At 36.3% G+C, this 26,936-nt stretch overlaps 2 protein-coding genes across 8 annotated transcripts in view; one reads left to right on the top strand and one right to left on the bottom strand.

Moving 5' to 3' along the window:
* The window catches only part of SGTB (small glutamine rich tetratricopeptide repeat co-chaperone beta), a 46,620-nt gene extending 32,886 nt beyond the window's left edge, over positions 1 to 13,734 (top strand). The window contains exons 6-11 of one of the 2 annotated variants that reach the window (XM_011284029.4): positions 2,869 to 2,973; positions 6,898 to 7,024; positions 7,141 to 7,203; positions 10,473 to 10,510; positions 10,735 to 10,818; positions 12,217 to 13,734. In XM_011284029.4, the coding sequence (XP_011282331.1) occupies positions 2,869 to 2,973; positions 6,898 to 7,024; positions 7,141 to 7,203; positions 10,473 to 10,510; positions 10,735 to 10,818; positions 12,217 to 12,328 (529 nt within the window). In that variant the 3' untranslated portion in view covers positions 12,329 to 13,734. Of the gene's footprint in view, positions 1 to 2,868; positions 2,974 to 6,897; positions 7,037 to 7,140; positions 7,204 to 10,472; positions 10,511 to 10,734; positions 10,819 to 12,216 lie in introns of both variants that reach the window. The other variant, XM_003981021.6, reaches the window with a different exon arrangement.
* Positions 13,735 to 15,405: 1,671 nt separating this feature from the next.
* TRAPPC13 (trafficking protein particle complex subunit 13) overlaps positions 15,406 to 26,936 on the bottom strand; it is a 36,179-nt gene continuing 24,648 nt past the window's right edge. For 3 of the 6 annotated variants that reach the window (XM_003981020.6, XM_045061370.1, XM_045061360.1), the window contains exons 8-13: positions 24,665 to 24,682; positions 22,579 to 22,712; positions 21,108 to 21,306; positions 19,578 to 19,678; positions 17,262 to 17,412; positions 15,406 to 17,143 (exon numbers count right to left, since the gene is read on the bottom strand). In XM_003981020.6, coding sequence (XP_003981069.2) covers positions 17,036 to 17,143; positions 17,262 to 17,412; positions 19,578 to 19,678; positions 21,108 to 21,306; positions 22,579 to 22,712; positions 24,665 to 24,682 — 711 coding nt within the window. In that variant the 3' untranslated portion in view covers positions 15,406 to 17,035. The remainder of the gene's footprint in view (positions 17,144 to 17,261; positions 17,413 to 19,577; positions 19,679 to 21,107; positions 21,307 to 22,578; positions 22,713 to 24,664; positions 24,683 to 26,936) is intronic. The other 3 variants (XM_011284034.4, XM_003981019.6, XM_011284037.4) reach the window with 3 other exon arrangements.

Raw genomic sequence — 26,936 nt, 5'->3', positions numbered from 1 at the left:
CCTCTGTGAGAGTGAAACTTTTCTTACGAGTTTGATTTCTGAGCCATATTAATGTTTTCCATAAAATTAAACTAACAGGATTCATCAGTAATAATGACTCTCTTTATCCTTAATAATACTTTTTGTTTCATTTCTGATATTAGGGTTTCTACATCAGCTTTTTTTTTGCTTGGTTTTCAGTTGGCCCAATTGCCTTTTTCTGTCCCTTTAATATGTATGTGATTATGTTTTAGTTGATATGTATACAGTTTGAGAAACTGATTTTTATCTAGTTTACTTTGTAATTGCTTTTAAGTTTGAGTTGTTTTTTTTTTTTTAATTTTTTTAACGTTTTATTTATTTTTGAGACAGGGAGAGACAGAGCATGAACAGGGGAGGGTCAGAGAGAGGGAGACACAGAATCTGAAACAGGCTCCAGGCTCTGAGCTGTCAGCACAGAGCCCGACGCGGGGCTTGAACTCATGGACCGCGAGATCATGACCTGAGCCGAAGTCCGCCGCTTAACAGATTGAGCCACCCAGGCGCCCCAAGTTTGAGTTGTTTTTATGCTATGATATGTTCTGGCTTCTCTCTCCCCTTCTTTTTTTTCTTTTTTGCCTTTTATTGTAATGATTTATTTTTACTTCATTTTTTCTAATTGTTTGGAAGTGATATATTCTATATCTCTTATTTTAATGGTCATTTAAAAAAAATATTTATTTTTGAGAGAATGCAAGCAGGGGAGGGGCAGGGAGAAGGAGCCAGAGGATTCAAAGCAGACTTCATGCTGACAGGAGCGAGCCTGATGTGGGGCTTGAACTCACAAACCATGAGATTGTGACCTGAGCTTAAGTTGGATGCTCAACTGACTGAGCCACCCAGGTGCCCCTTAATGGTCATTTTTAGTGGCCATCTTTGTCATGCTTGTTAGTGTGTGTTGAATGTTGAGTCGCTAAACCCATATCTCTTTTTCATATGAACTACCAAATCAGGTTTGTTGAATTCTATACTTTCACACTTAAATTTTTTTTTCACTAAAAGAAAGGAGGCTATATGTTTATTTTTTTTAAGTTTATAACCTAATTTGAAAAGAAAGGGTCTCAGTCATGCTATATGAAGAAAAATTGACAGAAAATTGGACTCACCACCACATTTCCTTTATAGCCTGCCAGCCACCAGTCACTCACACCACAGGAACCTAAGCACTGTTGAGGCCAGGAATCTTATTTTTAGTTATTTATTTGTTTGTTTACTTAAAATTTTTTTTAATGTTCATTTGTTTTTGAGAGAGAGACAGAGTGTGAGTTGGGGAGGGACAGAGAGAGAGGGAGACACAGAATCTGAAGCAGGTTCCAGGCTCTGAGCTGTCAGCACAGAGCCCGATATCGGCCTTGAACCCAGGAACTGTGAGATCATGACCTGAGCCAAAGCTGGACACTCAACCGACAGAGCCACCCAGGCACCCCTATTTTTATTTATTTTTTTATTTGAGAGAGAGAGAGAGAGAGAGAGAGAAAGAGAGAATGAAAGAATCCCAAGCAGGCTCCACTCTCAGCACAGAGCCTGATTGATGTGGGGCTCGATCTCATGAACTGTGAGATCACGATCTAAGCTGAAACCAAGAGTCGGTTCTTAACCAACTGAGCCACCCAGGCGCCCCCAGAATTGTTATTTTGATTAGTGCTCTATCCATTAGGCCTCGAAAAGTGTCTGTGCATTAGCTAGACCTTGATAGATATATGAGTTGAATGAATAAATAAGAACTATTTATTCTGGAATAAATAGAAGAATGAATGGGGCAGTAGTGGGATGGAGGGCAGGAGACGTTATGGAATGTTTTAGTTTGAAGGGCTCGCATGTAGAACAGTCATTCTGCTTATTTAGTCATTCTGCTTATGGCCTTGAGGGTTGAAGTGGGCACTATAACAGGGAAACAGAGGGCTGTCTACTCTCAAGATTGTGTGCAGGAAGAGGAAGTAGCTTGATTATACTGTCAGGCTCCAGTTATTCCAGGAGAGATTTGTTAGAGGTAACCTAGAAGGGATTCAATAGTGCTTAATTGCTCCGAGATTCCAGGAGAGATTTGTTAGAGGTAACCTAGAAGGGATTCAATAGTGCTTAATTGCTCCGAGATTCCAGGAGAGATTTGTTAGAGGTAACCTAGAAGGGATTCAATAGTGCTTAATTGCTCCGAGATTCTGTGCTCAGTGGGTGGAATGCATTGCCATACTTTGTTTGCAGCCAGATTCTGGCACACGGGTAAGTTAGATTTTCATCTTAGACTTGCCAGATGATGATCTTAACCCTACTAGTAAAGTGATCATTTAACAGCATACCCCTGGGTAGCCATTTGCCACTGTCTCTCACTCTGCATTCTCCTCTAGTAATTCCTGGTGTTTTCAGTTTTCTGTTTGGGCAAATTCGAAAGGCAATAAGTAGGTAGATCAGTTGTATGACTCACTTATTTGTCTTTTCTGTAGGAAAGCACACAGTGAAAGGTGGCCTGCATATTTTCTCTGAATTATTTTTTAATTTTTTTAATGTTTATTTTTGAGAGAGAGACAGAGAGGCAGAGAGATGGAGACACAGAATCCTAAGCCGGCTTCAGGCTCTGAGCTGTTAGCACAGAGCCCAATATGGGGCTTGAACTCACAAACCACAAGATCATGACCTGAGCTGAAGTCAGACGCTTAACCAACTAAGCCACCCAGGAGCCCCTGAATTTTGTTTTTGAGTTATCTTTTTGATTGTAGAATTATCTTTGTTTGATTTAGATATTTACTGGAAGTTATATGCAAAGTGGGACAAGGAAAATATAGTTTTATTAGTACTAATCTCAATTAGTGCCTTGAGGCTGCTTGTAATAAATATCTCTTCTCTTTCTCTTAGGGCTGCTGCTCAGAGTAAATTAGGTCACTACACAGATGCAATAAAGGATTGTGAGAAGGCAATAGCAATCGATTCAAAGTACAGCAAGGCCTATGGGAGAATGGGGTAAGTTCTGGCAAAATGTTCAAAGTAGTACCAAGGAGTATCAAATATGCTGTTCTTAATGGCTTGGTTTTCAATTTCCTGCTTAAATATTGCATTCTCTATTAGGAGGATAAATATAACATTGAGAGAGGAAATGACTGCAATTTCTATGACTTGGGATAGAGATGATCAGTTGTATGATGAATGGTTGGTTGTTGGAGAAAATAATACAACCTTACTCAGTAGACTCACTTCCTGTTCAAGGCCACAAATCTCAAATGAGCACTCAATATCTTGGCAGACAATGCTACTATACTTGCTTCTAAATTCACCTTACTACGCTGAGTGGCTGCTTCTCACTTTTTCTCTCTTCAAATTTCTACCATACCCTCTATGGTATGGTATCAGCAGCTCTCAGCTGATGGTATTGCCCTGCACTTAACTAAGAAAATAGATCCATGTAGGAGAAAAATAACTCTTCCTACTTCTGAATCAACCAATCTACTTGCATTTATATCCTCACAGACTGCCTTTTATTCCTTTTCAAATGGGAGGGTTCTTATCTAAGACTTCATTCATGCCTTAGGTCTCATCCTTTTGTACCTTCTTCAGGACTTTACCCTTGGAGTCCTCTCCTTTATCTTCTGCAACACAAGGTTGTCTCTAACAGCGGCAGTGACTGCGCGTGGAAAGGTCCTAGAAAATCACCCACTGGAACCAAGATTTTACTCCGCGAGGCCATTTCCCAGCTCCTCTTTTTCTGCATTGTCCCCATGGCTGGCTGGGTTTGCTCTCTCATCTCCCTCGTGTCTCATTTGCTCTCCACTCACTCCAATAAGGCCTTTGTCTCTATCACTGTGCTGACAGCCCTGTTCAAGGTCACCAGTTGTCTATATTTTGCCAAGGCCAGTGATCGTGTCTGTATCCTTACCCTGCTCCATGTTTTAGTATTTGGCACAAGTAACTTTTTTTGTAAGATATTTATTTAAGTAATCTCTCTACCCAGTATGGGGGCTTTGAACTCACGAGTCCAAGATCAAGAGTCACATGCTTTTCTGACTGAACCAGCCAGGTGCCCCAGCATGATTAACTCATTTTTGAAATACTTCATTCTCTCTGCTTCTGTGTCATCATACTTCCTAGTTTTCCTTCTCCTTCACTGGATGCTCTTTCCTCGTCTCTCTTACTGTTTCTTCCTTCTCTACTGCCTCTAGATAATGGCGTACTTCAGGGCTTTCTCTCTGCTGCTGTCGTTTGTCTGTTCTCTCTTCTGATTCTGTCCTGTGCCATGCTTTTAAATTCCATTTTAAGTCCGTACTCGTTATTCATGGAGTCTGTATTCATGAATTTGCCTACATGCTGCAATTTGTTTGCAACCCCCAAATCAATACTCACTGTGCTTTGGTGGTCATTCACAGAAGGGTGAAAAATTTGAGTCACTTGTCTATCATGCCAGTTCTCCACAGAGGTCTGATAAAGCTCTGCCTTTTTGTTTTAGCTCTTAGGCTGTAAACAAGTGTCCTTTTCACAGTTTTTTTAGTGCTGTATTTTTTTTTTTTTTGCTTTTTTATGCCTTTTGTGGTTGATTTCCTGTTTACACTGGCCCCCAAATGTAGGTTGAAGTGTTGTCTAGTGTTCCTAAGCACAAGAAGGCTAGAATGCACCTTATGAAGAAAATACATGTGTTAGATAATTCTTGATCAGAAATGAGTTAGTGCTGTTGGCTGTTAGTTCATTGCTAATGAATCAGTAATATATATTAAATAAGGTTTCTTTAAACAGAAACACATGTAAAATAAGATTATATTTTGACCTATTGATGAAAATGTTGTAACCAAAAGCTCACAGGATCCCAACCCTGTATTTCCTCTAGGAGGAGTTGTTCATTATTTACTAATTTAGTGTTTGTGGTGACTTTATAGAATTTAACTACTGTTATTAATGAGACTCAGCTTTGTTTGATGGAGCTCTTAAGTTATATGCCTGAATTCCATACTCATATATTCAATTACTTTTCATCTCCACCTAGATATTAATAGGCATTTAAAGCTTAACATGTCCCCAGAAGAACTTTTGTTCCCTTCTTAAATCTTCCCCATCTCAGTAAATGGTGTCATCATTCACCTATATCCAGTGCTCAGGTCAAAAGCCTAGGAGTCTCCTTCATTCTTATTACACCTGACACAACTAATTCTATCAGCAAGTCCTGTCAATTCTGGTTTCCATATTCAGTACTATGTATCTTCAATGCTGTCTTGTTTATAGCCCTAGTCAAATTATCATCTCCTAAATAGGCTATTGCAGTAGCTTCATAACTGGTCCCCTTGCTACCCTTCCACCCCCACCCGTGTCAGTCTTCTGCAGAGAAGCCAGAGTGAACATTTTAAAACATAGATCAGATCTGTCATTCCATTGCAACCAGAATAAAATCCAGACTCCAAACCACAGTCATATATGATCTGGCACCTAATTATTCCCTGATGTCATCTCTTTCCACACTTTATTTTCTGTGCTTCCTCATCAGCTTTTGTCCCGTTCCTTAAGCCTTCTCAGGGCCATTGTGTTTGCTGTGTCTTCTCTTTAGATGCCCCTCCTCTGATTTTCACGTGGCTGCCTTCTTCTCATCACTCAGGTCTTTTTAGTGTGCCTGTCTTTGAGGAGCTCCCCTATTCATTCTCCTTAATATTACTATTTTTTTGTTTGTTTATTGCTTATTTTCCCAGGGAGGATGAAATTTTCTTAAACTCAAGGACTTTTCCTTTCTCATTGTGAACTATAAAGTAGTCTCTGGTATGCAGTAGGATTTCAATAAATACTTATTGACTGTTGATTAGTTGAGGACTCTGATGACATATCTTTCATGGTTGACAAGTAGAAAACAAATTAGGTTCTGAGAACTTTTCTTTGTTAGGCCCTGTATTCTGTCTAGATCAGAAGTCTGGGAGGCAAGTCGTCCAAGAAAGAATTGGGGTAATTTATTAAAAATGAACATAGAACAAATAAAAAACCTCAGTACTTTCTCTCCATATACACCATTATTATGTAGTTCTGAAGTAATTGTCTGATAAATAAATTCTACTAACTAGGTAGCGAAAATATAAAAATTTAGTAACTAACTCTTTGATCTGTGCCTGGGATATGTGTTGAGTTGTAAAGGGTGCTAATTTTATTTACTTGACAATAAACATGCCTTGTTCAGGAGAAGCTTGCTGATACCTCATAACCCAATTTTATTTTTTATTTTTATTTCTATTTATTTTTTTTAATTAAAAAAAGTTTATTTTAATGTTTATTTATTTTTGAGAGAGCATGAGTAGGGAAGGGGCAGAGAGAGAGGAAGACACAGAATCTGAAGCAGGATCCAGGCTCTGAGCTGTCCGCACAGAGCCCGCTGTGACAGCTCGAACTCAGGAACTGCGAGATCACAACCTGAGCCGAAGTTGAACGTTTAACCGACTGAGCCACCCAGGAGCCCCTATTTTTACTTTTTTAATGGCAAATTGATATTTATTGTGGCTCAGGGTCCCTGCTAGGAAGAAGGAAGAAAGTGGGACATTAGGAAGCATAAATCTAGTTCAGAGTTCTTGAAATGGTTTTAGCTTCATGGAGTTAAAATGGCCACAGGATTGTTAGCTCTCTTCTTTGTGGAGCTTTATCATTCATAAGGTAAATTACTTCACATATTAGGCTTAAAATTGGAAGGGTAGGTAAGAGTCATTTCTAAGCATTAAATTCATGATTCATAGGACAGCCACGTTTGTCAGCAAGCAGAATAGATAAAGTCCAGACTTATGAATCTTGGAATTAGAAGGAATTTTAGTGATACTTCTGTGAATCATAGTACAGTGAATAAATTAAATGTGTAGTCTGGATTCACATTGAATACTGAGACAGATGTTTCTTTGTGATGTTCTTTAATCATATCTTATATTGTATTCTTTTCAGACTGGCCCTCACTGCCATAAATAAATTCGAAGAAGCAGTTACAAGTTATCAAAAGGCATTAGATCTTGACCCTGAAAATGATTCTTACAAGTCAAATCTGAAAATAGCAGAACAGAAGTTAAGAGAGGTATCTAGTCCTGTAAGTTATTAATGCCAAATGAGGGAAATATTTTCTCTCATTCACAATTTATTAGAATCAAATTTTAGTGGTTAGAATAATTCTCAGATATAATTGTTTTACAGACAGGAACTGGATTGAGCTTTGACATGGCTAGCTTAATAAATAATCCAGCCTTCATTAGTATGGTGAGTATATTTCCTTTTCTGCTCTGCTGGCTGTTTTCCATAGAGTTATATGGTTCCCAAACTTGAAGAAACAAATAGGGGAGCTTTTGTAGAGGTGGTGGGGGTAACAGCAGTAGAATGGTCATATAATGCTCCGGCTCAGGTATGGATCTCTTTATGAGAAAGCCATGGATGGACTTTAGGAAGCCCATGGATTCCCTGAAATTGTATATAAAAATTTGTATACATGTACGTATATGCATTTTTCTAGAGAGAACTGTTTTTTTTCATCTGATTGGTGAAGGGGTCTGCAAATATACAAAAGATTAAAAACAACTCTTTTACATGAAAGTGGCCTTAGGAAGATCCCTAATAATGGAGGTCTGATCTTAGGAGTTTGGCTGTGGTGGTTCCCTAAGCTCTCCTCTCACTCAACATGGCCTGCTTCCTTCCTTTCATAAGAGTTTATTTGAACTTTTAGTATAATTCTCCTTTGTATGTACTTCATCCTACAAAACAACAAAATCACTCATGGATCTTTTTGAAAACATATATGTTCTGGTCCAAAATGTGGAAACTCTGATTTCATGGGTCAGGGATATTACCTGGGTAATCTGTAATATTTCTGGCTGAGAATCATTCATTCCACCACATGCCATGCCCTTGGAAGGGCGCGGTACTACTTGTATTCACCTTTGGTTCCTTCAAAAAATGTTGTCATGCATCCACAAAAATCTTCATTTGAATTGAAAGGCATGGAGGCTCATTCCCAGTGAGTTAAAGAAGTCTTTTGAACATTTAGTAGGTTTGTAGCAATTGGTAGTTGAAATCTTTGTAGACAGTAGTTAATTACGACTTGCAAATAATTCAGGAACTCTCTTCAAGTCTCAGGATTGAGCCCATCAAATTTAAGTTGGTCTTCCGGTTTACATGTCAACAATTATATGTCTCTTTGTAGGTTTTGTGACATTTTTAAGCATTGTTACTCATTTGCGGGTGTCGGGCTATGCTCTTGTAGCAGGATGTGAAAATGGATTTCTTATACTTTCAGATTTGGTTTAGCCCTCGAGACGCTGTGCACCAAAAGTGAAGTGTTGCAAAAGGTGCGGGTAAAAAACATACTGCGTGACTTGTATAAAGAGTCAGGTTGATAGAGAGTCAGGCTTTTTGGAGAAAAGCTATTGAAGTTACAAAGCGCTTTTTCATGTATGAGGGAAGTAAAGGGCTGCCTTCCTCTCTAGCCCACAGAGAAAAGGCTTTTCTGGCCTTCTTAGAGAGCTTTCTAAATGGCCCTCAGTTTGGAAGACAGTAGACGGGGGTCTGACATGCCAGCTAAAGAAGGCTGTATGGTTTAGGAAGTAACTGTACTGAAGCCAGTGGAGGGGAGATGTGTTTCCTGTGGACCAAGGTGAGCACATGTGCTCATAAGATAGTCCTGTGTGGGGGCGCCTGGGTGGCGCAGTCGGTTGAGCGTCCGACTTCAGCCAGGTCACGATCTCGCGGTCTGTGAGTTCGAGCCCCGCGTCAGGCTCTGGGCTGATGGCTCAGAGCCTGGAGCCTGTTTCCGATTCTGTGTCTCCCTCTCTCTCTGCCCCTTCCCCGTTCATGCTCTGTCTCTCTCTGTCCCAGAAATAAATAAACGTTGAAAAAAAAAAATTAAAAAAAAAAAATTTAAAAGATAGTCCTGTGTGAATCTGCCCAGAAAGGTTTCCAATACAGAGCCTCAGGACTAGAGGGCTGTGAAGAACCTGGGACTATAGTGTTCTTCATACTGTCCTTCCAGAAAGTTAATTACCTTTTTCAGAGAATGGACGAGAAATGCCCAGATCGGTGGGGGTGGGGGAAGTTTCTGCAGGACCTCAAAAGTGCCACTATAGAGAACCAGAGTAGTTTTAAACAACTTGCACACCCACTGAGCACAGGTGCAGAACCACTGAGCTAGTACCAGTCATCAAAGAATTTGCCTGCACCTGTGACTCTCTTCCTTCCCACAGAGCCAGGACTCTTGCCTAACAAGCTGGGAGAAGAGGCATAGAGGCACTGTGGTGAAAAAAGAGCAGGCAATTGGCCCACCTCTAGTAGGCCCACGTTTGGGAGGTGAAACGTTTTGCCTGTAAATGAATTTTATGCATTTGGTTATTGCAGTGAGCAAGAAGTGAATTCCGGAGGTTGTTTTCTACCTTAGAGTGACTAGAGGACTGCATACTTCAAAGTGGCCAGAAAAGCTCTAGCATCTCCTCTGTATCTCTTCTACGTCCCAGAAACTAGAAGAGGGTGAACTGCTTTTGCAGAATCAGATAAAAAGGTCTGTGAAAGGAGCACCTGGGTGTCTCGTTCAGTTAAGCATTTGACTCTTGATTTCAGCTCAGGTCATGATCTCACGGTTTTTGAGTTAGAACCCCACATCAGGCTTTGTGCTAACAGCACAAAGCCTGCTTGGGATTCTCTCTCTCTGTCTCTCTGTGCCCTTCTCCCACTCATGCTCTATCTTGCTCTCTATCAAAATAAACTAAAAAAAAAAAAAAAAAAAAAAAGATTGTGAAATGAAATGCTTTATATTTATAGCTTATAAATCCTGGTTTTCCTGCGTAATGTCCATAGCACTCATGCGTTGGTACCAGAAGCACCAATCCTGAAACTTGAGGAGAGTTATTGAATTGTTGGCAAGTCAAATAGTTCTCTTTATGGTAATGAGAGCACGTGATGGCTTCTCCCAACACCTTGTTTAGGGTCAGTGAATGAAAAATTACTGTCTACAAAGATTTAGACTCCATTTAAATTTTACGTGAACATTGTTGATGGAACAAATTTGAGGCAAAAAAAAATTGTTATGCTTTCAAAACGAAAAGTTATACAAGTGAATGCATGAATGAATAGAATTCTCCTCCTACTGTAAGCACAGGAATGATTAATACTGCTGAGCCCCATGGAGCAAGGTCACATCTCCTAGAGTCCTCTTTTGAAGGAGACCCTCAAGGGTAGAAGATTCTTTAGCCATACTTTTAAAGTTTTTATTTTTCCTGTTGGCTTTATTGATCTGGTCAGTAGTAGGAAGTAAACTGCTTAGTTTATTATAGTGTGTGTAACCTCTTTATCCTTGCAATATACTTTCACTGCCATTTTTTCTAGTACTTCTCTATTTTTTACATTCCCACTTCGTTGAGTATGCTAAAACTCTAGAAAATGTTACTATATTCTGGTTTTGCTTTCATTCTTTTTTTTCCAAGTCTTTGTTAAAGACCCATAAATATTAACTGCCTTTAATGGGAAATGCCGCTTTTCAATTCCAGGCAGCAAGTTTAATGCAGAATCCTCAAGTTCAGCAGCTGTAAGTATATTTTCCCTTTCCACCTACCTGCCAGGTTCCTAATTTGAGCACATCACCGCCAAAATGATAAGTGATAAATGATAGATAAATGCCAATTAGAACTGATAGCCATGCACATTTGACCTGACTTCCTACACAGTGCGGGTATATTTAGCTGATTTCTCCTTAGTCTGCTTGTTAAGAATATATACCAATCCTAGTGATCTATCTTTTGCCTATTCTAGAATGTCAGGAATGATGACAAATGCCATTGGGGGACCTGCTGCTGGAGTTGGAGGCCTAACTGACCTGTCTAGCCTCATCCAAGCGTAAGTGTTACTTAAATACAAATAGTAAAAAAGTTTATGTTTTACAGCTTGCCTCTAAAGTGAGAGGACCAGGGTTTCCTTTTTAAAATTTTCTTTCACTGTTCATATCAGTGGCCTCAGTAGTTATGCAATCTAGAGAAGTTTATAAATCGGAATTTTCAGACTGAAGGGCAGAAATCCAGAAGATCTGGATCCATGAAAAAGTTTTCTGGCAGATTTGAATAGGTACTCAAGGATGTAGATGAAATTCAAATATCTACTTAAAGAATATTAATTTATTAATTTAGGTGTATCTAAAAATCACATATTACATATATTAATGTTCCAACAATGTAGGAAACCATTTCATTTGAACTTTTCAGTGCATATGTCATCACTAAAGATACTTTTTGCATCTTCTCGTTACTTGAGCACACTACCTTCACTTCCACCCAAGTTACTTTTTTTTTAGTGTTTATTTATGTATTTTGAGATAGAGCAAGCATGTGAGTGAGGGAGGGGCAGAGAGAGAGACAATCTCAAGCAGGCTCTGTCAGCACAGAGCTCAGTTGAGGCTCGATCTCCCAAACCGTGCATTCATGGCCTAAGCTGAAATCAAGAGTTGGATGCTTAAGCGACCGAGCCACCCAGGTGCCCCAAGATACTCTACTCTTTGAATTGATTTTTCAATCTGTGTGTCATGTTGTCACTGGAAATGTTATATGAAGACACAAATAGCATTTCCTTTTTTTTTTCAATATATGATATTTATTGTCAAATTGGTTTCCATACGACACCCAGTGCTCATCCCAAAAGGTGCCCTCCTCAATACCCATCACCCACCCTCCCCTCCCTCCCACCTCCCATCAACCCTCAGAGCATTTCCTTTTTTGATCACAACCATGTTACCCCTTAGAATATTGCATTTTTACAGTGATCTTTAAGTGGCATGATTATAGTGATATGTAACACTTGTAATTGAGGGTTACACACTCAGGAATTTGTATTACATTTCTTTGCCTTTGTAAAAATCAGTTCTCTTAGGTGACATACAGGTGACCAGAATGGGTATGACACCTATCATACCTGATGACAAGAGAAATTCCTTGCCTTGTATTTGAGCACATACAATGAAAGCATGTACTTTTCAGCCGTTAGCTTATTTGTCGTGTGGATTATATGCATTTCAGGGAGTCACTTTTTAGCATGGGTGTTTTGTTCCTTATAAAGAACACTGTGCTGTAATAATGCTATATGGAGGCATTGGTAAACTTGAAGATACTAAAGCCATGATTCTAAAAGTTGTTTTTATAGAAAAGGTTCCCTCTGAGTAATACCCACATCCTCTGCAGTTCTTTTTGCATGGGTATTATGTGACTGGAAATTCCTAATTCATACCACTTTGCCTCTTTACTACAGGGGACAGCAGTTTGCTCAGCAGATACAGCAACAGAATCCTGAACTTATAGAGCAACTTAGAAATCACATCCGGAGCAGATCATTCAGCAGCAGTACTGAAGAACATTCCTGACTTGACCAGGGACCCTAGCCCAGAGCACAAATGATTATGGCTCTTAAATGTTTGCTGTAGATAGTGGCCAAAACAAAGACACCTAAAGAATCAATCTGTCTAGATGATAGGTTTATCATAAACAGACTTGAACATGACTCCTTTGTAAACAAATGATCACTAGCCCTGTTGAGTGCCAGTATAGTACTGAACAGGGTTCCATTTTCAAATCAAATCATCATCATCATATTTGTATATTAGACCTAATAGCAGAGTATATTTATTGAACAGTAGCGCTGTGTATTGGCAAGTTCTCTAGCTCCAAATTCCCTTAAGCAGACTTTTTTGAAAGATGGGGATGACCAAGAGGAAAGGTTTCTCATGCTGATTCAGGAGAAATATACAGCCATGGAACAGCATGTTTGGAGAGAAGAAATTTGTTGCCTAGTTTTAGCTCTGATAGTGCTATCAGTACTGAATATCTATCACAGGGCCAGTACTGTCCTTAATGCTGCTTGCTCTGATGCGGAACAAGGAATACTAAGAGCTGGTGAGAAGCAGCATTTGGTGCAAGTGCTGTTTTGAAATGAAAAATAGATGCTGTGAATGTACAGAAGGTGAAAGTAGGATGTTCAGGTTGTTTGCATAGTTCTTAACCAATCTTGCCTGCAGTTTGATCTTGATAACGTTAGCATGGCCAATTACTCTAAGTACATAATCAAATACATTTAGAAATCCTTAATGGTACTGGTTAGGTCCATTGTATAACTATTCAATTTAACTAGCACAATTTCCCTAATGGTGACCTTACCATGGAAACTCTTAAATATATTTACATTTAAATAAGCCAGTGGTTTGATTCTCAAGTTAAGGATTTTCTAAGTGGCATTTAATTATGTGCCTATAAATACTGATTTTTTAAACCTAATTATTTGATGGCTTATAAAAAGCTTCTATCACTAACATTGCTTGTTCATATAAACCTTTGCTATAATTTGGCTTGGCATGTTGCTTTTATGCTTCATCTTAATTTGATGCAATGTAAACATAACAGGGGACTTAAAATATTTTATGGACATCAGATCATAGTAGTTAATGAAGAGATATGGCATTAAGTATTAATGGCATGACTCTACAGTGATGAGAGACCATTTTAACTGGAATTTTTGTTAATTATGAAATTGGTAAAGTTGGGTGAACAAATAATCATTTCACAAGTGTTGTGAGAGAAAACTGAAAAATTAACTAATATAAAATTAACTCAGTAATACTTATGATGATGAAGGCCTTACTATAACTGTTCTCCTCAAAAGACTAATAATGTGGTATCTACAAGGTTAAAAATTAACTCTTCCTTTCTTTCCTCTTGTGAGATTAGAACAGTGGTTCTGTAATTTCACTGTAAGAATTAAAAATGCAGATCCAGAGCCACACTTTCCATTTTTATTTAATAGGTCCTATAGTAATGCCTAGGAATCACCATTTTAAACAGCATCCTACACGGTTCTGATGTAGGTCTAAGGACTCTAATTTAGAGTAACGGTAAGTTAGAGATTTCTCCTCAGACCAGCAAATACCTCACTGCCTGTGCTCAGCTTACAGGGAAAACCCATAGGAATCTACAGTCTGGCCAGAGAAGAGCAGGACTTAAATTTTAGGCCCTCTGAATTCAATATCCTGTATTCCATTTAAACCAACTTTATTGTTCATGAGGTTAAATTCAACTCCTAGTGTTCAAGCATAATACAGAATGAAGTACTAACTATTCACATGAAAGGACTGTGCTGAAAACAAAAGTGAAACCTGATCCACAATTAAAAATTAGCTACTCTTGGGGTACTTGGCTGGCTGAGTCCCTACAGCATGTGACTCTTGATCTCAGGATCATGAGTTCAAGCCCCATGTTGGGTATAGAGCTTACTTAATTAAAAATAGCTACTCTTATCCAGTGGTAAGAGAAAGTTTCTAGCAAAACTATCTTGAGTATATTAAAATGCTTTTAGATCAGTAAAACTGGTAAGCCTTTAGTTGACTATGAAAATCGAGAAAATGCAAATCAACAGTACCAAAAGTGAAAGAGGGAATATCACTGCAGCCCTCCAGACTTTAAAGGGTAATCAGAAAATACAGTGACCAACTCTAGGCCTATATATTGGACAACTTACATTAAACACACAAATTCCCTGTAAGATAAAAGCTACCAAAGCTCAGTAAGGAAGTAGATAAATCCCCCAGCAGAGCAAGCTATAGGCCCAGATGATTCCAATGGTAAATTTTGCCAAACACTTAATGGAAGCAATACTATCAATTCTACACTATCAGAAAACAGAAAAAGAGAAAACACTTCTGACTCATTTTATTTAGCTATTACTATTACTCTGATACCAAAATCAGACCAAGGCATTATAAGGAAAACCATTTTAAAACAATGTCTTGATTTGCTAATATCTTTAGCTGGGACAGCCATTCTTTTACATGAAGAGCTGGTGTACTTCTTCCATTTCAACTTTCTGATCTGTTTCTTGGCTGTTATACCACCTATAACAAATTCACTGTAAGTATCTGTCCACTTACCTGGATTTTTGCTCTCCAGATACCTTCATCACTTTGGAATCATTGCATTGCAAATTATTTCAAGAAAGTTTTGTGTAGTTGGACTATGCTAAGAAATGATAAGGAATGCCCCAAATACTATGCTGGCTGGTGTGGAACAAGAAAACATTGAATCTTTATATACATTCCCCTTAGGAATGACTGGCTTCCATTAACCACATTTCATTGTTGTAGCTATAGCAGTTATGATGCTATGTAAAACCTAAAAGGTCCTTTTTATGCAAATGACATTTTCATTTAATATACCAAATTGCTTATCTAATTTTTATAATATGATTTAAACAGATCCCTTCCAAGATGACGTTATCTAACCTTTACTTAAGGAATGGACGATGTTTATCATAAAAAGAGAGTTTATAATTAGATCAAATTATATAGCAGATTCCAAAAGACCATTATATGTTACTTTTAAAATCTGGAACAATGAAACACAAGGTTCAGTCATGAGAGGATACTTGAAAAGCAATCAAAATACACAGTGACTATCAAGTCTTATCATTTAATCAGTCTTACTCATTCTGGAAGACAGACTTCAACTTTACACTGCTTTTACTTTATTTTGCACAGATTTCATTATTAGTGCAACTTAAGGGGCAAATCTCATTCTGAATATAGCTTTCACTTTGGACCAAATAATTTGTCATGGCAATAAATAATTATGCATTTAAGAAAAACAAATTTTTGTATTTGACTTAATACCTCTAACAGTTAAGCGATTCTATATACATTCTTGAATTTCAACTTACCAAAATAAGTTTTTATTTAACAGCATAAGCTTTTGTTGTCCTTACAAAATATTGAAACTTACTATATTCATGTTGAAAAGTTGTTTACAATCTTTTTTTAAAAAATGTTTTTATTTATTTTTGAGAGAGAGAGCAAAAGCGAGAGAGGGGCAGACAGAGAAGAAGACACAGAATCCAAAGCAGGCTCCAGGCTCTGAGCTGTCAGCACAGAGCCGCACATGGGACTTGAACTCACAGACCTCGAGATCATGATCTGAGCTGAAGTTGGACACTTAACCGACTGGGCGCTCAGGAGCCCCTCAAAGTTGTTTACAATATTAACTTTCTCACTGTTTTGTTCCTGACATAAGTAAATCAGTGTGATTACATCTACAGGTAGTTTTGTAGTAGTAATGCATGACTTAGAGTTCAAAATCAAATATCAGAAGGTAGAAATCCTTTCAATATGCCTTATGAAAATAAGTCACTTGTTTTTCAATATGAAAAAAACCCCAGGACTTTCTGGCTTTGAGTTAGAAAATTATCAGGTTTCTTAGTTAAAAGTTAATAGAGTAATCAACAATCCAAGAAATTAAGCCAATTCTGATCTGCTGTTAGTAACTGAAATTTAGATCTGTTTATATGTACATACAAACAGATACATACAAATATAGTAACTTTGAAAACACTAGGAGAACTCATACTGTGTTTGCAATATAAGGTTACACAGGGACTACTCTAGTTTTATTTACTTATTATTTTTACTATAGTTTTCAACTTTTTCTGCTGACTGAGGAGTTAGGGGAAAAATGGACTAACTGAAAAGTTTTAAATAAAGTATTATAATAATCTAAAGTTTTAAGAAACAGTTCTATATTCTAAGTCAAGGTCAGCAAACTATGGCCTGCGGGCCAAATCTGGCCAGTTGCCTGTTTTTGTAAATACTGCTGTGCTCTTTTTGCCTACTGGCTGCTCTCCTACTATAACAGCAGAGCTAAGAATTTTCAACAGAAACCACATTCCCTGCAAAGACAAATATTTAGTATCTGTCCCTTTACATAAAATGTTTGCTAACCCCTGTTCCAGATACTTGCTAGGGGTAAATGGCCTCAAATACAGAGCTTTTGGAGAACAAAGTCCAGTGGTGAGAAATGAAATCAAATAGGAGATGTATAGAAAATGTACAAATATTCTTTTAGAATATAACTCATAAGATAAAATCAGTAGATGGCTGTTTTCAAAACAAATATTTAATATTTTAACTTTTGCAGGAAAGAAATTTAAATAATAGATACTTATTTTTGTTGTAGACTCGATCATTTCACAAAGGTGACAGAAATACAGAAAGTTCTGTTAAACTCAATGAAAAGCAGAACACTGGAAATTTTCTTCAGCTCTCCACTTTGATGGCCGAAGATACCACACAGACCTGTGCGATGTCATCATATTCATATGTTCTCTTTAAGAACGTGTCAGTTAGTCTTAAGCCGGAGACACTCTATTGAGAGAAAGATACCGGTGTAAAGTTTCATTCATTGGTAATTTATCAGAGGAAAAAAAGGAAATAGTAAATGACCACTGGTTAACAGTCCCCAAATACTGAAAAGATAGCGCACCTGCAGTCCCTGTACTGAAGACAGGAGAGTAAGGGCAAGGCAGAGAGAGGAACTTGGATGTAGCTTTCCAAGCTGTCTTCCTGAAATGCCACACCAGTGGATAGAATTGGTATTGCACATTTCCAAAACCAGATCCATAGTCCTTTCACTGCTGGAGGAATCAGAAAGACAGGAATAAATCTTGTTCCTTTCACAAAGTGGTTCTGTGATATTTCTTCCACTAGTGCCAATGAATTTGTTTTCGGGATGTCCAGAAGAATAAAAGTGGAATCAGAAATAAAAAGCTATAATGTCGTTTTTATTTCACTTGAGACAATCAGGAAAATGAAAGATATGGCGTCTTCTAGGGTTTAAAGCACTGAGACTGATCTGCCTGTCTGGATATAAGCCTTCTGGTTCTATTATTGAATCCTGGCTCCCTGGTGCTGATCTGTTGGCAGCTTTGCCATTTCTCTGGGAAACTTCCAGACATCTGTGTCTCACCTTGTTGCTATGCTTCCTTCCTATTTCTGTTAAGTATTCTACAGGAAAGACAAAGATAAACTGAGCCTTTTGCTATTTAATCTATGTTCCTTTACCCTGCAGATAAAACGACAGACAAGATTTCTAAGTAAATACTATCCACGTTTGTTCAGTGTTCATGTGAAAAGACTGCTTCTGCTTATAACTGATAGCACCAGTTTAGCTTAAACATGTAAAGTTAAAAATAACTTTCAAAGAAGGTATACACTTTTTTTTTTTTTTTTAAATTACCAAAGGCTCATAGTAAAAAATAGTCCTCTGGCTCTACCACCATTTCTGACCACACTCAACTGTTTGACCTCTTTTTATCCTCTCATAGTTGGCTCCATATTTTAAATATTTATTTAAATTGCAATTTATACATTCTTTCACATACTCATTTAATGATATTTAGCTTTATATGTATCTATCTCTGCAACAAACATTTGAAGTATCCATTATGTGCCATCGACCAGGTTAGATGCACTACATGAATTTTGTCAGTACATTTCACAAAAAGCCAGTTACTGTATATTGTGTGTATGTGTCTGTGTGTAGGTGGGTGGCAGTGGTGGGGGTCCTATTTTTATAGATAAGGAAACTGAAGATCTAAGAAACAGGTGGTTTTTAGAAAACTTCAATCACCTAACATGAATTTTATTTTTTACAGTGGTTTGTCATTTGGTCATTGATTTGCTATACCTCAAAAAATTTAAACAAAAAATCCAAAAGCACACTTACACACAAAGGGTTTTCACCCCATGTGAGTTGCTGTTTACTGAACCCCAATGACATGGCAGGCAGTGCATTTACAATGCTAGGGAAGACATGGTACCTTCTGTTGAATAATGCACAATTAGGTAAAGAGAAACTAAAAACCACAGCAATACATGAGTGTCACTAAAAAACTATATTAAAATTTGCTGTGACAGAAAGGAATGATTAACCGTGTGGGAGGGTCACTAGCTTCAGAGGGAGGGAGTATTTTTATAATTGTCATGGATGGGTATTTCCTATATCAAAGTTGGAATGAATATGGAATTTTAAAAGATTATACATTCAGACTATGTGCATTGGGATTCATCACTGCAATAGTATCAAAGTGCCACAACGAATAATACATCCCAAGTAGTAATAGAAGTTGTACCAAAAGTGATAGGACTGGACTTTAATCCTCAGTTTTGTTGGCTTCAAAGCCCTGTGCTCTTTGCATCCCAATAGCTAGATTATACTCTCTATTATAAGGCTCTATTTTCCAATCTATAATTAAGTGACCCCTTGTATTAAATTTGTGACAAATTCCTTTCTTAATACTAAAGAAAATTCAGGTATAAGTATGCCTCAGAAAAATCTATCTTACAACGTTAAATCTGTAATGTATCATTCCATAAGAATGTACTAGTTTATGTTTTAATAATCTGAAGTGTGAGGAAGTGCAAAAAGTGAAAACAGCATGGGCTCTCAAGTCAAATACACCTGGTTTCAAATTCTGGCCCCATCTTTTCTAGCTCTCTCAGCTTGACTAAGTTACTTAACCTCTGAATTGGCTTTGTATTACATAAAATGTGATTAATTCATATCTACCTCGTAGGGTACAATGCATGAAGGAAATAAAATACAGAAAATGCCTAATAAAGTAAGACCTCAAAATATGTAATATATACAGTTAGCAGATGAAGAACTTTACAGTATTCAACATCCACCTCAGAGAAGGCTGTTTGTCAAGGAGAAACTTGAGAGCATAGTCAAAAGATTTTAATTCTCTTTGATGCAGGCGAGGGGGAAAGGACACCCATCCAGAAACACTGCCATTACCTGCAGTTTGTTATTTTACAGGTAATATGAAAAGGTTCTTCTAGGTTTACAGTATCAGGGATTGCCTCCAAAGACAACCTAACGTCTCCATAACCTGGAGCCTAGGAGAAAAAGCAACACAGTTAGCACACATCTATTAACAAAACTTTCCCACTTTAATAAAGGTGCCACATCAGCAAATTCATTCAACAGTTGTGGGTCTCCAAGCTGATGTTCAGGAAAAATACTTCACAGTCATTCTAACTTCTTTTTTCTTTTTTTTTCTTTTCATCCTAACTTCTTTTGCTGCCATTGATTGCCCGTGGAACAATACTATGGACTCTGACTGTGTTTGCTATAAATACTTCATGTTCAGTAGAGTTCAAATGAATCTCAGAGGTAAAAACTCAGTAAAGAAATTTCAATAGGTCTGATCTTAAAGGGATGCTTTCCAAAGATCCTGCAGCTTATACATATATACCTCTAAAAAGAAGGTTATTGCCTAAGCAGAAAAAGTAAGATTGTCTTGAAAAGATCCAGGAAAAAAATACATGTCTGTTCACAAGACACTCAAGCAGGGAAAAGACCACAGAAGCATCAAAGCCTGGAACATCCATGGCAAGATGATAGCTAATGCTGTATTTTATTTTATTATTTTTATTATTATTATTTTTTAACTTTTTAATGTTTATTTTTGAGAGAGAGAGAGAGAGAGACAGAGCACAAGCTGGGGAGGGGCAGAGAGAGAGGGAGACACAGGCTCCAGGCTCTGAGCTGTCAGCACAGATCCAACATGGGGCTCGAACTCACGCACCATGAGATCATGACCTGAGTCGATGTCAGACACTCAACCGACTAAGCCACCCGGGCTTCCCTTAACTGCTATATTTTAAATTAGGCCCAGTGAAAATCTTTCTTTTTCCAATTATTACCTGACATAGTGAAAGAAAAGTAATTTTTAAAGAATATATGACAGCAGTTAATATTCAGCATAAAGGGATGATTCTGTAGCACAGTCTCACTAGCACAAAAGAAAGAAGATTGGGAGCCATCCCTGCTTTAAGAGGAGAAATTAGGAAAAGTATCCAAATAATGCTTATAAGACAACCTTAATGGAACTCACTCTCTGAATTTTAGATGACTCGGATTCTAAAAATCTTTTAAAAAGTCTGAACTGAGTTGGTGAATGTAGTAAGTCCAAGAGTTGCAGAACACTGCAAAAAAGCCTTTTATGTAGTGGAAGTCAGATGAACAGTGAGCAGGAAATACTACAGGAGGGAAAAATTGGTAAGTAGTAATTTACTTTCTGTTTAGTAGAGTAACAAACCATGTATTATGGATAAATTAATATTTGAACATTTTTCATCCATCTCAATATGAATTTTCTACCTAGAAATCAGTAAAATTATTAGTCTTTTATCTCTTATTCACTGGTAATAATAATACCTTTTACAAGTGCTGATTTTTAGTAATACACCTAGGAAAATTTAGGTTGGTCTATCTACCCCTCCCATCCCCCAAAACCCCCTCCAGTGTTTTTTCCAGACTCACCATTCGCTGAAGTTGGCTGGTCTGTAATCTTCCCCTTTCACCTAGATTTGTTTTCCACACTATATCCAGTTTTCCAATTACTGTTACTCCTTTAATGATGCCTGCTTTTTCTGCAAACTCCTTCTTGGGTTTTAGGCAGTACAAATACTGGCGTGTATCCATTGGTTGCAAATAAGCTCTTGACCCAAACGTAGTTACACTGAGACGGGTGGAGACAGAGAGAGATGGAGAAAATTCTCTAAAGTCTTAAAAGAAAAACCATGGCTGTGATTTTTCTTCTGGACGGGAACTGCATGATTTACCATTTCAACACAAATGAAAAAGGACTTGAACTGAGAAGATTTACTTTTCTTTAAATGTTTCAGTTGATATGGAAAACCTTTAGTTCTTTATAACAGAATGCAATATATTACCTAAAATACTGGATATGTATCAATTAACTGAAAAAATGTGACAGAAATCAGAACCTAAAGTATCCTGTCCCTTTTTCTAAAATTATCAAGGAAAATAGTTTAGAATAAGAAGAAACATACCACTGTAAACTAAGTGATCCTTTGTAAAATGAACCAAAAGATTAGGGAAAGAATGAAGTTACTGTTTTCCTCAGTGGGGATATGGGAGGCTACAAACTACTCAATTTAACCACCATAATAAGATAGAAGTAAATTTTTCATCGATGAACAAAATCAGTTACTTTCTGCAGTGATGACCTTCTTATCCATATTAATATCAACTTGGTATTTATTTATTCTTCCTCTTTTAAATTATCTATAGAAAGACATATATAATTCATTTCTGCAAAAAAACCTACATTGTCTCTTCCTATGTCCACTCCTTTTAATGTTGAGAGAATATTTTTAAAACTCATCCTTCATTTTTATCCTTTCTAGCCTCTCCATCATTTCTTCCCATGCCTCAGTTTTATCATATGCAGGAAAGGATGAACAGTTTCATATTTACCTCATTGAATTATTATAAAAATTACAAGACTATGTTTCAAACAGTAAAACATAAAATGCAAATGGCTAGGATCTTTATAATTGTATGTGGAAGGAGGAATGAATGGGTGAAGCACAGGAGATTTTTAGGGCAACGAGAGTATTTTGTCTAATACAGTAGTGGGGGCTGAATGTCATTACATTTGTCCAAACCCACAAAATGTATGACACAAAAAAATGAACCCCGAATGTGAATTATGGACTGTAATTGATAAAAGTGTCATCAATTAGGCTCATCAATTGTAACAAATGTGCCACATTAAAACAAGATGTAAAAACTGGGAACTATGAGCAGGGACAGGGGCATGTGGGAACTTTGCTTTCTAATCAATTTTTCTGTGAACATAAGACTTAACTAAGAAAAATAAAGTCTATTAATTAAAAGGAAAATTATAAACCACCCAAGAGTAACAAATGTTAGAAAAGTTCAGATACTTCAAAATAAAAACAAACACTTCATAATTCATATTTACCATTCTCCAGCTTGGCTGACTGAATTTAATTCTGCTACGTTGTACATTATAGATGGCTCCAGTGAAACTTTCTCCATAAACATGGGTGAGGTTGTAATATTCTGAATCTGGGCTTCGAGAAATACTTCATCAGTCTGGGGACATGAAAAAAATATCCACCAAAGTGTAATGGTATTTAAAACATTTACCTCAACAAAAATATCTGATCTATACGAAGAAAAAATATTAACCACAAATGTGATTAGTTCATGCCTGCAAATTAAAGTTATCATAATTAATGCAAGAAAAGAAATCTTCACCCTAACATAATTAACAGGGGCAAAGTCAAGTGTTAGTTAACTGATAACTTGTCAAACAATGGATGGGGGATAACTATATTTTTTTATCAACATCCAAAAATAGTTCTTTAACTGGAATTTCAATGACAAATATCCTAAATCTTCTAATAACTCATTAAAATGTTAAACTGTGATTTAGTAGTATGCATATTCCTATGCATCTATGATTTTAGTGATATGTTAATAGAATTAGGTCATTATAATATTCCATCATATCATTAATATAGTTTCAGTGGTCACATTTTTTCAATTTAGAAAGTATAAGTACCACCAGTACAAAGAATAGTCTATTTTATAATCGTATAGGATTTAACTTTTTGAATAAAGCACTTTGTTAGCAGTCATTAGTGATTTCTTGGTTTATTTTACACATATATTTAGGGCTGAAAGAAAGGATGTGAATTATACCTATCATAGAGCTTTTAAATCAAACATAAGGTATTTTGTAGTCTTAGTGACAAATTTGAAAACTAATGCTATTCAGCAATATTTTTATGAATGGGTAATTTAAATATGTATTTTTATATAAAATTTTTATTCCTAAAATTTAGGCATTGAAATTTAGATTATTTATGCAAACATCCTTCTTTTTATGTGATTTGGATTTTTTGTGTGCATAAATGAAGGATAACAGACAACTTGGTTCATTTGTGAAACAAACCTGTCTAAAAAATGATATAGCATATTCAATAATTACTTTGTTCAAATGTTTCAAAGTAATATATATACAGAAAGAAAAAAAAAACTATGACCCCGAAATTTGGCACTTAATGTAACTTTTTATATATTAAATCCAGGTAAATGGAAATCATTTGTAAAAATATAATGATGAAGAATATAATATAAAGCATTATTATGTAAACTAAAACAGATTCTTTAGTTCTTGGCACATGTGCGCAAGTGAAAATAGAAATACAATGACTTATCAGTTTAAAAGAATGTACCACTCATAGCTATTATTCTGTTACTTTTTCTCAGAATATGGTAAATATATCCCATCAATCCATTGCTTTAAAAAAAATAACCATAGACCCACATTTCAAATTTAAAAATGCAGTTTTCTGCTTAAATTTAGGAAGAACTTAGATAAAATGAAAGAAAAACAAGCAGCATAATGGAAAATTAAGTTAGTTTGAACAGTTAGTATAAAGTCATTTGACATTTGGAAAATTAAGAATTCTGTGCTACAGCAGTCGATGTTATTATGTAAGTCACATATTATAAGCAAATGCCGCTTATATTAAACAGAAATTTGAAAATATGACTTTAGCCAACTTGGGAAAATTTGATATTCTTCTGTTTGCTAATGTCAAAGGGCCAACTTTACCTGACCCAGACGTAAAACTAAAACCACTATGCATCTGAAGATGAAAAAATTTCAACTAGTTTACTCAAAAAAATAAAGTATAGTAAAGAAACTTACAGGAAGTTGTTGAAAATCCCAAGTCTATTTTAAACAAAGTTAACATGCCTCTTTTAAAAAAACACCCAAAGGAAAAACACTAAAAGTGAGAGCATAACTGTTTCAATATGACAATTTAATCTTCCATCTAATTTTTTTCCCACAGAGTAAGATAACCAATATGATGTAAAAAGTACAAATTATCTACCTCTTTTAAAGTCATATAAGTGGTATTCACAACTAACTTTGTTTTTCCACTATGTTTTGTACAGAGAGATTAATTAGGCAGAGTCAAAAAGTGGTAAGTAAGAAAAGCATATAAATTTATAATAAAAAATCAAATTACCACAGAACTGAGGTCACTCTAATGGAAAAATAAAAAAGAAAAATTAGAAAAATCAGAATTAAATGTTAAAGAAAAAGAATAACTAACTTTAAATAAAATGCATTTCTGCATTTTTTAAAATTTATTAAACAAGACAGCATTAGTAAAACAAGGAAGTAAACAGAAAGTAACACAGAAATATGACAAATCATTTTTCTAAAGAGGGGAAACTGCTATGGTTAAATGAATAGAGAAGAACACGGTGAATATTTAAACACGAGCAAATATTCAAGGACACATTTGGGCGACAGAGAGGTATATTCCATGCCTTGTAGTGCTATAAATTCGTTACCTATACTGTTATTTTTCATTGATAACTTAGAATGGTTATACATTATCATCCACATCACAGGTGATATATACTGTACAGCTTCTCCTAAATTTGTCTAATAATGGAAGCATTTTTTCAAGGACCATCTTAAGTGATTAGAGTTCTGTGCATTATACTTCAAGAAATGCTGGGCTAGATCACTTCTGAAAACTGAAAGTTTATTGTCTTCTTGTTAATATATTTCATAGTTTGTCTCTTTTTCATATATATTTCTAAGGCTACTTATTTATCAAGGGCCATCGTAAATGTTGCCTTTTTCATCCAACCCATAGCTAAAAATACTTTTTCACCTCTTGATGTTCTGAGTCTAAGTACACTTTATGATCGGGGGATGGTGCTTACACTGTGGTTTTGTCATGTTTATTTCCTCTACCAAATCTAAGTACCATGAAGACTGGGAAGATGTCAAGTTTATATTTATTTCCCTTTAGGACCTGGGATAGAGCTCTATACCCAGCAGGTGACCAAATGTTTGAATCCTGGTTTCTAATGTCACCATTCTTCTTTGCCATTTTAGAAGACTACAACAAAGTTTCTCATAAAATTTGTTTTCCTTTAGGTGATTCACATACTACTAGAATTATTAGAAACAATGTGAAAAACATGTTCGAGACAAATGTGGGGCTAATAAAAGTCAATGTGTAAGAACTATGGCACATGGAATACTGAGTACTTAGTGAAGAATATACATATTTGATGGAAGGATACAGTCTCATCAAGGGATTAGCAGATGCTTAAAGAGTTAACATCTCTTTATCGTGGGTAGGGGAGTTGGAATACTACATGTGTTCTGTCTTTCTGGTTTACTGTAATACTGTTGATTAATTATAGTATAGCTATAATACTGAATATCTTAGAGACCCTAAAGATTCTATTTGTTCACTCCTAGTTTTTTTTATGTGTTTATTTATTACTGGGCATGGACAGAAAGAGAGGGAGACAGAGAATATGAAGCAGGCTCCATACTGTCAGCACAGAGCTGGATGTGGGGCTTAAACTCACGAACCGTGAGATCACAACCTGAGTTGAAATCAAGAGTCGGACACGTATCCAAATGAGCCACCCAGGTGCCCCTTCACTCCTAGTTTTTAAAGATATCTCTATTTTGAAAGGTTCAGAATTTTACTAAAACTTTTTTAGCTGACGTTTGTTGGCAAAAAGTAGAGATCATATAAATGTTAACTGAAAAAGGCAACAAACACAATTGGTACTGTGATTATGAAAAGAGAATATTAAACACAAATGAGTAAAAACTGAAAGAAGACATGGATTAATGAAAAACCCATTACTTTTTGGTGTGGTCAAATTGTGGATTTTTTTCCCCTTCCTTTTGGGGGAGTATATCACTTTTATAATATTATTCATGGAATAACTAGTAATTTAAAAAACTATGCAAATCACTGTGAATATTAGTGTTATAAAACTATTTGACAAGTATCTTACTGTACCACCACATTTTCATCAAAGGAAGCCTAAAACCGCTTAATATGTGCCTTCCTACAACCCAATTATAGGAAAAAAGACCCACATACAGCCCTATTTGTTTCTAATTTTCAAACATATGTGTTCTAACAGAATAGTTACCCATCTCCCTCATATTATGGATGAAATCTTTCCCAGCAAAATGATAAATTAAGATCACTTAAAATTCACCAAGCTGAATAGCTATACTATAATTAATCAACAGTATTCTAGTAAAACCAGAACATGTATGTAGTATTCCAGCTTCCCCTACCCATGAAAAAGAAATGTTAACTCTTTAAATATCTAGTAATCTCCTTGATGAGACTGTATCCTTCCATCAAATATGTATATTCTTCACTAAGTACTCAATAATCCATGTGCATTTGTAATTCTGCTAGGAATGCCTTCACTACTCTGACACTTTTATGTTTCCAACAG

This window comes from Felis catus, chromosome A1 (genome assembly GCF_018350175.1).
Source record: "Felis catus isolate Fca126 chromosome A1, F.catus_Fca126_mat1.0, whole genome shotgun sequence".
Lineage (NCBI taxonomy): Eukaryota > Metazoa > Chordata > Mammalia > Carnivora > Felidae > Felis > Felis catus.
This window is presented reverse-complemented; position numbering and strand designations above follow the sequence as displayed.